Source organism: Leucopleurus acutus, assembly GCF_964270905.1.
Source record: "Leucopleurus acutus genome assembly, chromosome: 4".
NCBI classification, from domain to species: domain Eukaryota; kingdom Metazoa; phylum Chordata; class Mammalia; order Artiodactyla; family Delphinidae; genus Leucopleurus; species Leucopleurus acutus.
This window is the reverse complement of record NC_139146.1, coordinates 108,848,625-108,863,245: the sequence shown is the minus strand read 5'-3', so window position 1 is coordinate 108,863,245 and position 14,621 is coordinate 108,848,625. Positions and strand designations below refer to the sequence as shown.

General features: G+C 38.7%; 1 protein-coding gene across 7 annotated transcripts in view; it reads left to right on the top strand.

Annotated features, from left to right (window-relative positions):
* The first annotated feature begins 1,110 nt into the window (after window positions 1–1,110).
* The window catches only part of ANKRD17 (ankyrin repeat domain 17), a 159,786-nt gene continuing 146,275 nt past the window's right edge, over window positions 1,111–14,621 (top strand). For all 7 annotated transcript variants that reach the window (XM_082838778.1, XM_082838781.1, XM_082838777.1 and 4 more), the window contains exon 1: window positions 1,111–1,633. In XM_082838778.1, the coding sequence (XP_082694904.1) occupies window positions 1,226–1,633 (408 nt within the window). In that variant the 5' untranslated portion in view covers window positions 1,111–1,225. The remainder of the gene's footprint in view (window positions 1,634–14,621) is intronic.

Genomic DNA, 14,621 nt, shown 5'->3' with positions numbered 1-14,621 from the left:
TGAACCTGAAAGGGATAAATCTAAGTTCAATAAGCTACGTTATTATTCCAAAAGTCCTGAAAGTTCTTCAGACACCTACAACTGAACTCACAACCCCCATCACAATATTCCTTTCAAGAGATTCACAGACAAGGATGACTACTTATGATGCTTACTTCACAGATAAAAAGCTGAGTAGGTGAGGGGTGGAAGGACAAAATCGGGGTCATTCACTGAATCGTCAGCAGAGTCTGGCACAGATTCTGCTTCCTTCTCCTGTCTTCTCCCCTTGGAAACTTCAGAGCTGTAGTGATCTCAGACTTCACTTAGTCGAACTCCTTTATGTTACACAGGTGTAAACTCAGGTTCAGGAAGTCTGACCCAAGACTTAGTCAAAGTGGGCTCTTTCCTTTACACGACGCCATCTCTCAAGATCCACAGCCCTAACTCACCATTTGGCGGTAGAAAAAAATGGCCAGAAACGAAACTACGTACAAGAGTCCAGAACCAGGCTCCACCTCCCGGATCAGGCAGTCCGGGCCTCCAGCTAACAAAGCGTCTGGTCCGTGCTTCGGTATGGGTTCCCCACCCGGCCCAGGCTGCTCCTCTCCAGCCTGCCCGCCCGCCCCCAGCACCGCAGCACTGCCCGCCCGCGGGGGCCCAGGACCCGACCCTCAAAATCTCACTTTCGTGTTTCGGCCACCCGCGCGCCACCGCTCAGGCGACGACTGATGGCGTCATCCGTACTTCCGCCTGCGGCTGCGTTCTAGTCATCAGCGAGGAAGGAAGAAGGGAGGTCTGAAGGGCTGTGTGCGGGGGAAATAGCGAGGAAAGAGAAGCAATCCGGGTGTAGCGGGCGCTACGGCAGTAACCGCGGCCCTCCTCTGTCCCCGGCGTCCCCCCATCGGAAGTCGCCCTAGGCACACTTTCCCCGACTCTGGGTAGTCTCCCCTCCGCTTGATCTCCCGACACCCCGGTCTCCCTCTTCGCCTCTAACCACCCCCTCCTAGCTCCCTCACGCTCCCTCCCTCTCCCTCCCTCCCATCGTCAGGCTCCCCGCCCTTAGTATCGCGAGACGAGGTGAGAGCTGGCGGAGCGGCGGCGGCGGCGGCAGCAGTAGAGGTGACCGAGGCGGTGGCGGCGGAGGCGGCACCGAGCGCTGTGTTGGTCCCGGTGCGGCCGAAATCGCGGTAGAGCGTAGCCCCCACGCCCCTCCCCCGTCCGCGCCCTCCCTCTTTCCCCGGAGATGGAGAAGGCTACGGTTCCGGTGGCGGCGGCGGCGGCGGCAGCTGAGGGAGAAGGGAGCCCCCCGGCGGTGGCGGCTGTGGCGGGCCCCCCCGCGGCTGCACCGGCGGCGGAGGTCGGCAGCGGCGTTGGCGGCGGCGGCGGCAGCGGGGCTTGCTCGGCCTCGTCTCCTCGTGGGATGGTGCGAGTCTGCGACCTGCTCCTGAAGAAGAAGCCGCTGCCGCAGCAACACCACAAGGCCAAGCGTAACCGGACTTGCCGACCCCCCAGCAGCAGCGAAAGCAGCAGCGACAGCGACAACAGCGGCGGCGGTGGAGGCGGCGGCGGAGGCGGCGGCGGCGGCGGCACCAGCAGCAACAACAGCGAGGAAGAAGAGGACGACGACGACGAGGAAGAGGAGGTTTCTGAGGCAAGGGCCTGGTTTCAAGGGAAGGAGGGAGGAAGGGAGCGTAAAGGGTAGGGGCCAAAGGTGGGAGGGGACTTGCGGTGGGACAGATTCCTGTGGGCTTGATCTGTCTTAGGGGCCAGGCTTTCCACTGCCCCCTTCCTTTCCCCGGCCGAAATTGTGAGGTGTGGACATGTGGGGGAGGGTAGCTGACACGTGGGGGTGGGAGGACCACGGAGTGCACAGAGTTGGTGAACAGCACGTTACCCTGGCATGGTTCACTCGGTTTAGGATGGAGGGAATCGCTTAGATTCCCTCTTTGCCCAGCCGGCGGGGTCGGCCTTGGGCCAGTAGGGCCGTGTTACTCCTGGGGCGGGGGCGGGACCAAAGCTGGAGGGGTAAGATAATAGGTAGATGAGTCTCGTGAGGAACGACTAGGAGGTTGGTACATTTCTCCCACTTGTGAGGTGGAAGGGAGCAGTTTTGGGGGGAGGCAAGGTTGTAATGGACTCAGAGCTAGGTATTTGTGTACGTGAGAGACACGTGAGAAGCTGTACTTTTCCATACTGTTCTGCTGCAGGTTTTTTTTTTTTCTCATAACTATTGTGGCTGCTGAAGTAACCTTCACTTCCTCAATCTCTCAAGGATTTTGGATGAACTGATCTTATGTCCGTATACATTTATATGTAACTCAGTGGATGAAAAATACATTTGATCCTTACATGTACATACTCTTACATTTTCAAATGTTTCCTTGGTGAGGAAGAATTAAGCTAGGCCCTGTTGCTTTCCACATAACGTCAGGCAGCTGAAGAGTCTGCTTTGGAGCCAGGCTTGGTTGTGGTGAGTTGGAATAGGAAGGCCTCCTGGTTTGTCCTAGTGATCTGGTTTCATAATAACTGTTTATAATTTTTCCTGGGTCCACAGACAGGCGGCGTTGCAGGACCTCATTCTTCAAAGAAGACCATTTAACCAAAACTCAGTAAAACATACCAACCATACTGAGAACAAGCGAAGAAGAGTTAGCCTTACTAGTTAGCAGCTGTTTTGTAACTCTTTTGTCCACTCCCTGAAATGGAAGCTTGAAAATCTTGATCTGAAGAAAGAAGTTGTAACTTAAGGCAGCAGAAGGAAAGCAGCTTTAAAGGCTGATTATAAATTAACTTATAAGAGAGAACAACTGAATTATCTAGAAGTACCACTTGCCATTTATTCTTTTCCACAAGCACAGCTAATTTTGGTAAAAGACTGGTTTTTCGAAAATTGCATTATTGGAACTTGGGTTCCCTAATTTCAAATAGGGAAATACCTTTTAAAGAATTTGAGACTTGTCTGTTAGTAGAAGACTAGATTCTCTTTGACCTCAGACTGGATGAAGTTATATCGGTAGAGATGTAATAAATAGTTCGTGCGTGTATACCAAAAAGATGGACACTCCCTGCTATTTCATTTAGCCTACTGAATTCTAAGGGTAGGTTTGTAGTGATAGATTTTGTGTTGACCTAGTTGGGTGTTTCAGGATAGTGTGTTGCTCAGCCTGCATATGAAACAGTGAAGAGAAGGATGTGACAGGATCCTTATTTCCAGTAAAATCTATTATATGGTAGTTAGAATCATTCAATTGTATTATTTTTACAGAGATGAGAAACATTTTAGAGGTAATCTCATCTAACCCTTTTATTTTAAAAATGAGACTTTTTTTTTTTTTTTAAGGAAACTGGTTGTGGTGGTAACAGCAAAAGTGGAAATCAGAGTTTTCTAATGATTCAGACCAGTATACTTTTCATGACAATTTATTCCCTGTATCTCCCTCCTGACCTTTTTCAAAAACTAGGCGGTCAATTGCAAGGTAACACAATCATGCAGCTATGGGCAAAATACCAATATTTTATTAAGATTTTAAATTCTCAGATAAAGTATCAAGCTCTGGTTTGGAACTTAATATGAAGTTGAGTGCAGTACTTACTGAAATATTATTCTCTAAACTTCACATACCTAGATAGTTCTGTCCATTGGAATTGAGCCAAATAAGCAAAACTTTTAGTAATTCATTAAATCATGTAGAATAGGCTTAAGTTTGTAGGTGTGTTAGTTTTGTGAGTTGGGTTTGTTTTCCTTGGAAGATAGGAATGATATATGTTGACTGATCAACTAGGGGAGTGTTTTCTTTGTTTTTAATATGCTTTATTCTGTCTTCTGTACAGTGGTGTAAACAGTGGGTTTGTCATTTGTTATGGAGCTGAGTCAGGAGAAATAAGTGGAAGAAAGCACAACCATTTGTATAAATCTATACAGGTACATGATGAGGGATAAGCAGGCAGGAGGACAGTATGTCTCTGCACCTGCCTCCATCCTTGACCAGAATAGAGAAATAAATAAACGTTAATTGTCACTGTACACTATAAGCTAAATGGATGAGTTGTGCAGTGTTTTTCATTTCATTACCATTTTATTGACATGTTAGCAGAAGTTTAACTTTCTAGAGCTAGGAAATCTTGTGGCTAATACTTAATTGTACTTACTTCCTTTCTGTTATTGGCTACACAATGAAAAATATGGATAACGTCTTTGAGATTATTCTTCCAATAAAAAAATCATTGAAAGGTTAAGAAGGAGTAAGAAAGGTTATAGTTTTGGGATATTTAACCTACAAAAGTGGAGGATAATTTAACAAGAATATATATGTTTACTTCGATGAAACGCTAGCTGGATATTTTGTATATCTGCTGAAAGAGGGAACACTGGAAGGAAAGGAGATTCAATTTAAATAAAAGCTTTATTTGAATGTTCAAGAACAAGAATCTAATTTTTACTAAACGTTAGCGTAGGTTATTGAGAATTGGATTTTCTCTTCAGTATTTCAGAATAAGGATAATCATGTTTTAGATAATTTGTGTAACTTCAGATATTCCTTTACCCACCTCCCCAATCTGATGCAAAACCTTAGATCAAAAACTGAAAATTGCAGTAATTTTCTCAGCTTTCAATGGGTGACTAACCAATATGGAAAATAGAAATGTATTTCCTAACATAAAAGTTGTGATGCACATCTTTTCCAATTAGTGGATTTCCGATTAGATGGAGCTTGGATTCATATCTTTGGTCCATCACACACTACGTTTGTGATCTTGGGCAAGTTACATAACCTCTCTCCTGTTTCCTTATATGTTAATGGTGATAATAGTAGATTCTATCTTATAGCATTGTTTTGAGAATTAAATGAGTTAATACAGTTTTCATGTATTCCCATTTTCACCCTTAGGTGTTGTCATATTTGTTTCATTATTCATAAATGTTTGGAGTTTCTACTATATGGTAGGAGTTTTACTGTACTGAGTAAGCAACGGTGAGCAAAACTATTTTAAGACATTGATTTAAAAATATACCAATGATTAAATATAAGTTTGAGGAAGTATGAGAGTGAAAGCAAATGGTTAAATGTATATCCTGAATAAAGTATATGAGAAGTATACAGATGTTCGGAGGGGATATTCATACTCATTTTAAAGGCAAAGATACTGGGTTAGAAGGGTTTTATTTAGGTAACTTCATTAGGGTCACGTAGCTGATAAGTGGCAGAGTGGACTTAACCTGTGTTTGTTTGATTCAAAGCAAAGCCTGCCTATTCATTCACTCATTCACATACTCTGGTATGCCGTATGATGTTGAGTACGACATCAGTGATGTTGGCATTTCAGATGAGTTAAAACAAATTCAGATGGCATAGGGGAAGATACTTTTTGGCAGTAGGACAACCACTGAAGACAAATTAGCTACTCTGAGCTTTGCTTTTCTTGTTCTGAAAAGCTCATTAAAAAAAAAAATACAGAGAAGTACAGATAAATATATTCATATTTCCACCATTTAGAATTAACAGTTGCTAACAGAATGAAACTTTATAGTGAAAACCACCTTGTTTAGAGGCAATCTTTTTGCTTCTCCCTGCCTTTCAAGACTTGCGCTTTTTAAGGTTACCTTAGAAAAAAAAAATTTCCTTTTAAATAGGAGATGTTAATTTAGGGTCTGGATAGGCTGTGAATACCCTGGAGTTAAACTCAAGATTTTGTTGAAGGTGCTTATAAGTTGTTGTTGTTTTTCTTCTTTTCTTCCCTTAACCTGTAGTATGTGTGTAAAACTTTCATTAGATACCATACTCAGAAGTATATGACCACCTCCTCCCTCCTTCCTACCTTGTTATTTTGAAACATTCTCACTGCGTGGTTGTGGGAAATCAGGCGAGCATTTATATGGATTGTTTAGAATTGGGAAACTTGCTTCTAAGGTAATGTGGTAATGAAGAAGGCATATTTATGTTGTGAAGTAGGGGGTCGCAGATTTATCTGTTCTTTCTGGTAAATTAGCCCTATGCCTACTCTCTCTTCTCTTAAATTCTCATATTTTGCCTTTTAATCGATGAAGCATTTTCATCTAGTCTGCTATGTTCTGTCAGATCCAAAGACAGAAAACTTGTCTTACATATCTCTCTATCTCCTACTGCACTGTACCATGTGTGTTATTAATAAGTCATAGCGTCTTACCTTTGCTAGGATTTGGTGAAGTCAGATCTCCGAAGTAAAAATAGTTTATAAATATATCTTATTTAGTTACTTTGGACATATTTGGTACCTCAAGTCTTTTTTATTTTTTTAAAGATTTCTTCTTTTTTCAAAATATTTATGTATTTATTTATTTGGTTGCATTGGGTCTTAGTTGCGGCAGGCGGGCCCCTTAATTGTGGCTTGTGGGCTCCTTAATTGCGGCTCGCCGGCTCCTTAGTTGTAGCACGTAGGCTCCTTAGTTGTAGCATGCGAACTCTTAGTTGCAGTGTGCATGTGGGATCTAGTTCCCCGGGCCCCCATGCACTGGGAGCGCAGAGTCTTATCCACTTGTGCCACCAGGGAAGTCCCTGGACCTCAAGTCTTAAGGTAACAGAACTTGGTTGCAGCTATTTATGGTGGACCCCTGTCAGATGCTTTTATGGGATTCTAATTACTCAGTTTAGTCTAGTCATTAACCTCACCAACCTAATTGGAATTAGTATTGTGAAAGTTTTAACTGTTGAATAATCATCAAAGCAGTACATTTTGACTCCCAGAAATTCACTAGACTATTTGCTAGACTGCTTTCTACTAGCATCCAGATTAGACCATCAGTTGACTAGGAGGTTGATTTTTAGGCCCTTGAGAGTATTTGCACTTATGACAGTATATTCTGTATTTTTTAAGGATAATTTAGTGGCTTAGGAAATGTGGATATAATGAGCTTCCTTATAATTTTTCCGTACTTGACCATAGACAAAAAGGAATTTTTACTTCCTAATGGTATGTGAATTAGTGCCTGCTGATACCAGTTATATTTTTGTTAGGACCGATAGGGGGCACCAACATCCATGGTAACCTATCCAAATCTGACTAACTTCCTTCAGCTTTCACCTTTTGAAAAAAAAAAAGTCATTAGGCAATAGAAGGTGATGGGTAGATATGAATACTCCTTCGAGTGCTTGGAACCTTACCTTCCTGGTAGAGTTATGCCTATCCATTTGCCACCCAGAAGCAAAATACCCTTCCTGACTTAACGGTGTTTTTACTTCTTAACTTTTTTTTTCTTTTGTCTTTAGAAACTATTCTTATCCAATCATGAGGGGAAGTGGAATTGTAGAGCATTATAGGTATCATTTTATCATGATTTGTAATTTAGGGTTTTAATTATTGAAAAGGGACATGCTGGAAATTTTATCTTCCCCAAGAATGCTATGAAAAAATCAATATAGACTTAATTATTGAAAGCATAACTTAGGTTGACTTCTGTCATCCTGCAAAACTCATAAACATTACCTGATCTTTTTAGAGTTGACTTTTTACATTTACTTCAGGGTGAAACTAGAGATAAAAGAGGGTCAGGTGGAAAAACATGTAAATATCACAGTACTTTAGGAATTCCTTTTGGAGCCAATATTATTAGTGTTCTTATAGATAATTTTGATATATAATAAAATCTCTCAAAGTATGCAGATAGATCATATTGAATTGTACTGATGGGAATGGACAACAAGATTATTGAGAATAGATTGAAAATTTTAAATAGGTTTATATGAGTCATGGGTAAAAAAATGTGCTTTTTTGATTAAATGATCTGAAACAAAGCATGCTTTTTCAGTAAAAGTTCAACATAACGTTAAACAAGATTAAATAAGGTATTAGAGATAACCAAAGTCATAATTCTAATTTTAAATAATGCTAAGATACATCTGCAAAAAATAGATTATATATATTTCTGCCTGCTGTACCGTGAAAATGATTACTAAAACTAAGGAAGTTCTAGAGAGAGAGTTTAAAAATGATTGGAGGGTGAGGGATGGAATCCATGATCAAGGAGGACTGCTGATTATCCTTAATTATATTCTCATTGCTCTTATTATTTAATGTTCAAATTAACCAGTTACTCAAACTGAGTCACAACATGTATTAGTGTTATTTCAATTTTGAAAATAAGTAAACTCATTTCTCATTTCTTGAGATTATTTGAAAGTATAGACTAGACATGGCAAATTTATGAAACTAGTTTATAGCTGTGCATCTCCAGTAGGGTGTATTCCCCTCCCGAGCTATCATTTGGTCTCATTTAATCTTTAATTTTTTAATCCTCCCTGCTCCCCAGTAAAAAACAAAGGAACAGAAAAGAAAAAAAGAAAAGTGGAGAAATAAAAGACCTATCCTAAAATTAATTCTTGGCTTGGTCTTTCCTCGTGGAGTGTTTTTTAATTAAAGAACATTTGAATGAAAAATATTTCAGAGAGATCTGTGGAAAAATTGGTTTCATCAGTTTTGAATTTGGAATAAAAAAACATTAACATGAAGTTCTGTTTTCCTTTTCTTCTTTCCTATTGCCCTAAATCTGAAACCTGAGAAGAAAAGGAAGTCTTCCTGTTTGTGTTATACCAAATCTGTTTTCAGTTTAGTCTTTAACCCCGTTATTGTCTTTTCCCTTCTCTGTGCCACATTTCCCTCTTGTTTTTTATATGAAGTTAATAACAAAAATAGTCCTGTTGCAAAGCCTCTAGTGTAGTTCTTACTAGTGTGAGATTTGGTATAGGAGTTGATTCTTTTACTTGCCAAACATTTATTGTGTATCTACTATGTGTGGCTGTTTTTACTACATAATAATCTCAACCATTTCCTTCTCAGGGAATATGAAAAAGTTAGCTATATTTAAAATCATAGCTCTATATAGTTAGTAAAACTTTTAAACTTGCACACGTGAAAACTTAACACAGTGATGGAATTCTGTTTTTTATGATTTTTAGAAGATAAGTATCACTATTAGTATATTTTTCTAACTAAGTTTATTTAAGAGGCATTATTGAGACCTAGCATAATCACTTCGGAATTTTGAGGGTTTTGAAGAAATTGAGACATTATTCCCAGCTTCATAAAATTTAAATCTTGTTGAGACAAAATTAATAATAATTTAAAACTGTGAGGATGATTTTAATCCTGTATGATTACTTTACTTGGGAGTCTAACAGTTTTCAGTGTATCTGTGTGCCTTTAGAATTGGTCTCATTATAGGGATTGTTCTGTTTTTGCATACTGATAGTGTAGACTTTACATCTTTTATGAGTGTCTCTTGGAATACTCACTAATTTGGGGTATTTTTTTTTTATTTAAAAATTTTTTTTAAGATGAGGCCTGTTATGTGATACTTTTATAGAGTGTCCTTGACTACTAAGTTACACCAAAGAAACATTCATTCTAATTTTACCCTGAAGATTTTGTAGTAAGAAAAGAGGTAGCTATACTAGTATACTTATGGTTGCTGCAGGTAGAGATGGGTTAAAATATGAAAAATTGAGTTACAGGGCAATGTCAAATGCAATGTTAAATATCTTTTAAATTACATCTTAAATACAGTGTTTCTATAATTAAACATTATTAATTAATTAAGCATACATATTTGTAGAAACTTACACATATTTGTAGAAAATTTGACAAAATCAAAAAATATCTAAGGAATACAAAAATCACCTAATCTTTTTTCCAGAATTAATCATTATTATTTGAAATCATCTTTGCATTCTTTTTTTCCTCAGATAATGATTACATATTTATTTAACTATAAAAACTAGTGATGCTTGTTTTGTAAAAAAAAAAAAAAGAATCTTCTAATACATGAAGGTTTTATCCAACTCTTAGAGTAAATGCTGCTAACAGCTTGGTGTATATCAAATGGTCTAGTTTCTTTGTTGGTGAGAGTGAGTTGAATGAGAGAGATGGTGTGGGTGTGGGTATGTGTTGGGGGGGGGGTGTCTGAGAGAGTATGTTAGGATTTGGCTCATTCTCATTTACTTATGAATGTTTCACAGTATGATGTTCATAATTTATTTGATCTTTTATGTTGGTAGACAGATTGTTTTCAGGACATTGCTATCACATACACATTGCTGAAGTGAACATCCTTTTACAGTTATTTTTGAGTACAAAAGTACTTCTTTGGAATGGATTCCTGGAAATGGAATTTAAGGGCCAGAGTTTATTCACGTGTTAATTTGATAAATGCTCCCAAGTTTTACTTCCATCAGCAGTGTGTAAGAATGCCACTGGATTTGATCATCGTAGTTTTTAAAATCTGTTAAACAAAAAATAGTGTTTTGTTTTTGTTTTCCTTATTACTGTTGACATTGAGCAAATTTTCCTGTTTATTTTTTATTTGGAGTTCTTTTGAAAATTTCCTGTTTTATCTATTATTACAGTTGTTACTTATTCTATTGGAGTTTTTTTTTTCTTAGTGATTTATGATGCTGTTTATATTTATGGGTATTAATCCTTCACGGTGTTGTTGCAGCATATTCTCTGTTTACATTATTTTCACAACGTAGAAAATTTTTTATTTTTTTGTAGTAAGATGAATTATTCTTTTTTTTTTTGAATTATTCTTTTATGACTCCTTCTTTACCCCAGTATTTAAACAAAATTTCTTAGATATTTTCTTTTGATACTTCTATACTTTTTTTCCCAAAGATACATGGATATCTTTTTGGATATAGTATTTAATTGTTTATCCATTTCTTATTTACTCTTTTCATCAGCATTTGACCTTGCTGACCAATCCTTGCCTCTTAAAAAGTGCTATTCTCTTTGCTAATGTAATACCACCCTCTCCTGTTTTTACATTACTAGCTGCTTTTTTTGGTCTTCTTCCTTCCTCCCACCCCCTTCACTGTACATCCTTTGGTTATTTAGTACATCATTGCTCATTCCTGGGCCCTTTTTGGTCTTTTATCTGCTTACTTCTTAGGTGATTTTATCTAGTTTTGTGTCTTTATATATGCATTTGCTAATGACTCTCAAGTTTATATCTCCAATATAAACCTTTCTTCTTGAGTACCGGGCTAAAACTTCTGGCCACCCAACAGTTGTACAAACCTTTCTTCTAACACATAGTCTTCTTTCTTCCTCAAGAGAATCAATCCAAAGTCCCATCTGGATACTACATATAGCTCACAGTGTAGGATATCTACATAATGCTTGTCCTCTTAATTCAGTCCAGTAATCTGTAAAATAATAAAAAACGTATCTATCCTTCCTTTGCCCAACCCATTGTACAGTGGTGAATAGGAATAGGATAATCATAATGACAGCTTCTTTGGAGAAGGAAGGAGTAAGTAGACAGCAGTCATTGGTCCATAGTAACAATGAAATCCTTCTGGACAGGAGAAGACTGCCCTGGCAACTATGTAAAATCCTTGGTTAAACTCTGATTTTGCTCTCTGGGAGGAATGCCCTTTTGAATATTGTGTGTGTCCTTGGCTTTGTTCTTTGGTGATTATTCCTTGTTATCTTCCTTTGCCACATCTGAAGTAGTAGGCATTTGAGATTGCAAAACTTTTATAGCACTGTACCAGTTGGCATACATTTAGGGGCTGCAGGGTTACTTAAAGTTCAGTTATAGAGTTTTATAGGCCAGTAATGTGGTTTGATGGTAAATCTGTCTCAAACATTTAATAGATTTCTGTTCTGTTTTCTTTAAGTCAGTACCATGTGATATTAACTACAGCAGGTCTCTTTTTGTCATATTTATTTTGAAATCAACTCATTCTCTTACTTCTCTCTCTACTAGGCCTTTTCCTTTCTCCCTGTGTTACCTGGCTACCTTGAGGGCATCTGAAATAATAGGCTTAGGTGACATATCAGTCAAGATTTAACCAGAGAGGCAGAACAAGTAGGAGGTTTATATATGCTAGATAGATAGATAGATAGATAGAAAGATAGATAGATAGGTATATATTAAGAAATTTATTACAAGGAATTGGCTTACACAATTCTGGGGGCTTCCTAACAAATCTAAAATTTGTAAGGTAAGCAGTTGAAAAGGTAAGAGCTCAGGCAGGCTGGAACACATGGGCATATGCTGAAGCTGTTCTCCATAGGCAATTAGAAAAGGAAGATCTGGTGAAGGGATAGCAGCTATAGACTCAGCTGGTGTTTGGAGTCACATTTGTCAGGAAGAATCCAGTCTCTTTTAAGAGCTCAGCTGACTAGGTCCAGCTCACTAAGGATGATCACCCTAGCTTATTAGGGACTTTAATTATATCTGCAAATCCTGCCCCCCACCTCTAACAGCAGCACCTAGATTAGTGTCTGAATAACTGAGAGAAAGTATTTACCAAATGGCTGTTGCCCTTCTTTCCTCTTAGTTTTCCCTAACCAACTTGACACATCAAAAATCATCATAGGTGGGAAAGAAACACCCTGTACCTGATCTTTGCTACTGTCTGACAAAGAATCTTTGAGGTCAGAAAGTTAACTCCTTGTGTTTGGAATGCAGAAACAACTGCCTTTCCCAAACCTGAGAGACCCCAAATTAGACTGTTATAGAGTAGGGTTTGCTACTGAGAGATCTTCTCAGAGAGATCTCTGCTTACAAACTGCTTATTCATAGTTGAGTTGATCTTTCTAGTTATTCTTTAAACAGCTAACACATCAATATTTTGAGTTTTTCTAATTGCTTTTCTTGGAGCTCCATACCTGGTAGTCTTGTGATGTGCCCTACTCGTTATTGCAGGTAAGAGTTTTACAAGATGCTTTGCTACTGCATAAGACTTGCTGGCTTCCCAGCCTGATACGCTTCCTTGCTACCTGTCTTCTAAGCCTTATCAGAATTTTTAGGAATTTGTTATTGCAGCATTCCACTACTAACTTACTGTATTAGTTACGGTATAGGATGGGTTATTTGAACAAAGAGACTCCAAAATACATGAAGTTCAAACAGGGTAGATTATGTGATAATCTGGGGGTAGTCCTTCATGTCATTCGTAGATCTAAGTTTCTACTGTTTTGTTACACCATCCCTTAACCTGTGCTGTCTAATATGGTAGTAACTAGCCATATATGGCTACTGAGCACTTGAAATGTGGCTCTGGATTTTTAATTTTATTTAATTTTAAATTAATGTAATTTAAATAATCATATGTGGCTAGTGGCTACCATATTGGAGAATGAAGATATAGAATGTTTCCATCATCACAGAAAGTTTTATTGAATAGCTGTGCCTTAGAGTGTTGACTTCATCTACAAGTTCTAATCTGGTTTACTAGCATTATGTCCATGTTTCACCCTATTGTGGGCTGAATTGTGTTTCCTCACAATTCATGCTGAAGCCCTAACCCCCAGTATCTCAGGATGTGACAGGTTAGATCAGGTCATGTAGGGTGTGCTCTAATCCAGTCTGACAGGCATCCTTATAAGAAGAAGAAATTTGGACATAAAAAGAGACACCAGGGATGTGTACACAGAGAGAAAAGGCCATGTGAGGGCACAGTGAGAAGACGGCTATCTGTAAACCAAGGAGAGAGGCCTTAGAAGAAACCACACCTGCTGACACCTTGATCTTGGACTTCTAGCCTCAGTAACTGTGAGAAAATAAATTGCTGTTGTTTAAGCCACCCGGTCTATGTATTTTGCAAGGCAGCCCTTGCAAACTAATACACAGCCCATGAGAAATAAGAACTAGAAAAGTGAGCACAGATAGCTTCCTTTTAAGGAGTTGACCAAGAAATTGCAAACATTACTTCCTGTTATATCCTGTTGGCCAGAACTTAGTTATATGTCCATACCTAGGACCTAGCTCTTGCTCTATGGCCATTATACCCAGATACAACTTGTGGGAGAAGTGTTTTACTAAAAGAAAAAGGGGAGTGTGGATATTGGGGGATAATTAAAGACTTACACCAATATAATTCTAGGATTACATTGTCCTTATGGCTAGCAATATAAGAAAAAAAGTCACTTCTGGCTCCTGAAATATTCTTTTTGGCCTAGTTTGGGTCATGTGTCCATTCCTGAACCAGCAACTTCTACTACGGAAGAAGATTTCTTTGTTCAGGCCTACATCATGTCTTTCCACTCCATCTTGGAGGTGGACTAGGAGAGGTCATTCCCACCTGAGCCATCTCTCTCCATCTTTGCTGCCATTACCCTAGTGCTGGCTATTATCTTACTTAGACTTCATAGCAGCCTCCTAATTTGATCTCCTAGCTTTCTCTTCTGGTCTCACCATACTCCATTTATTATTCATGCAACAACTAAGCTAATCTTTCTGAAATGTAAATTGTTATTTGACTTCTCATCTCTCTTAGAATAAAGCCCAAACTTCTAACTTGGCCTTAGGATGTTATATTGACTCCAATAAATGATTGTCTTTTGTCTCCTTTTCAGTATTTATATCTGTCGTTTGTTTTTCTTCTCTTATTGCATCAGATTTGAACAGGCCCAAAATGTTGAACAAAAGTGGTAATATAGGCTATCCTTGTCTTTCCCTTGTTTTAATGGGAGTGCTGTTGGGTCACTATTAAGTATAATCCTTTATCAATTTAGTATATCTCTTTCTTTTACCCTACTAAATATTAGCAGAAATGTATACTGAATTTTATCAAATGCTTTTTTGGCATCTATTGAAAAGATCATTTCTTCCTCTCCCTCCAATCTCTTCATATAATGAATTGCGATAATAAATT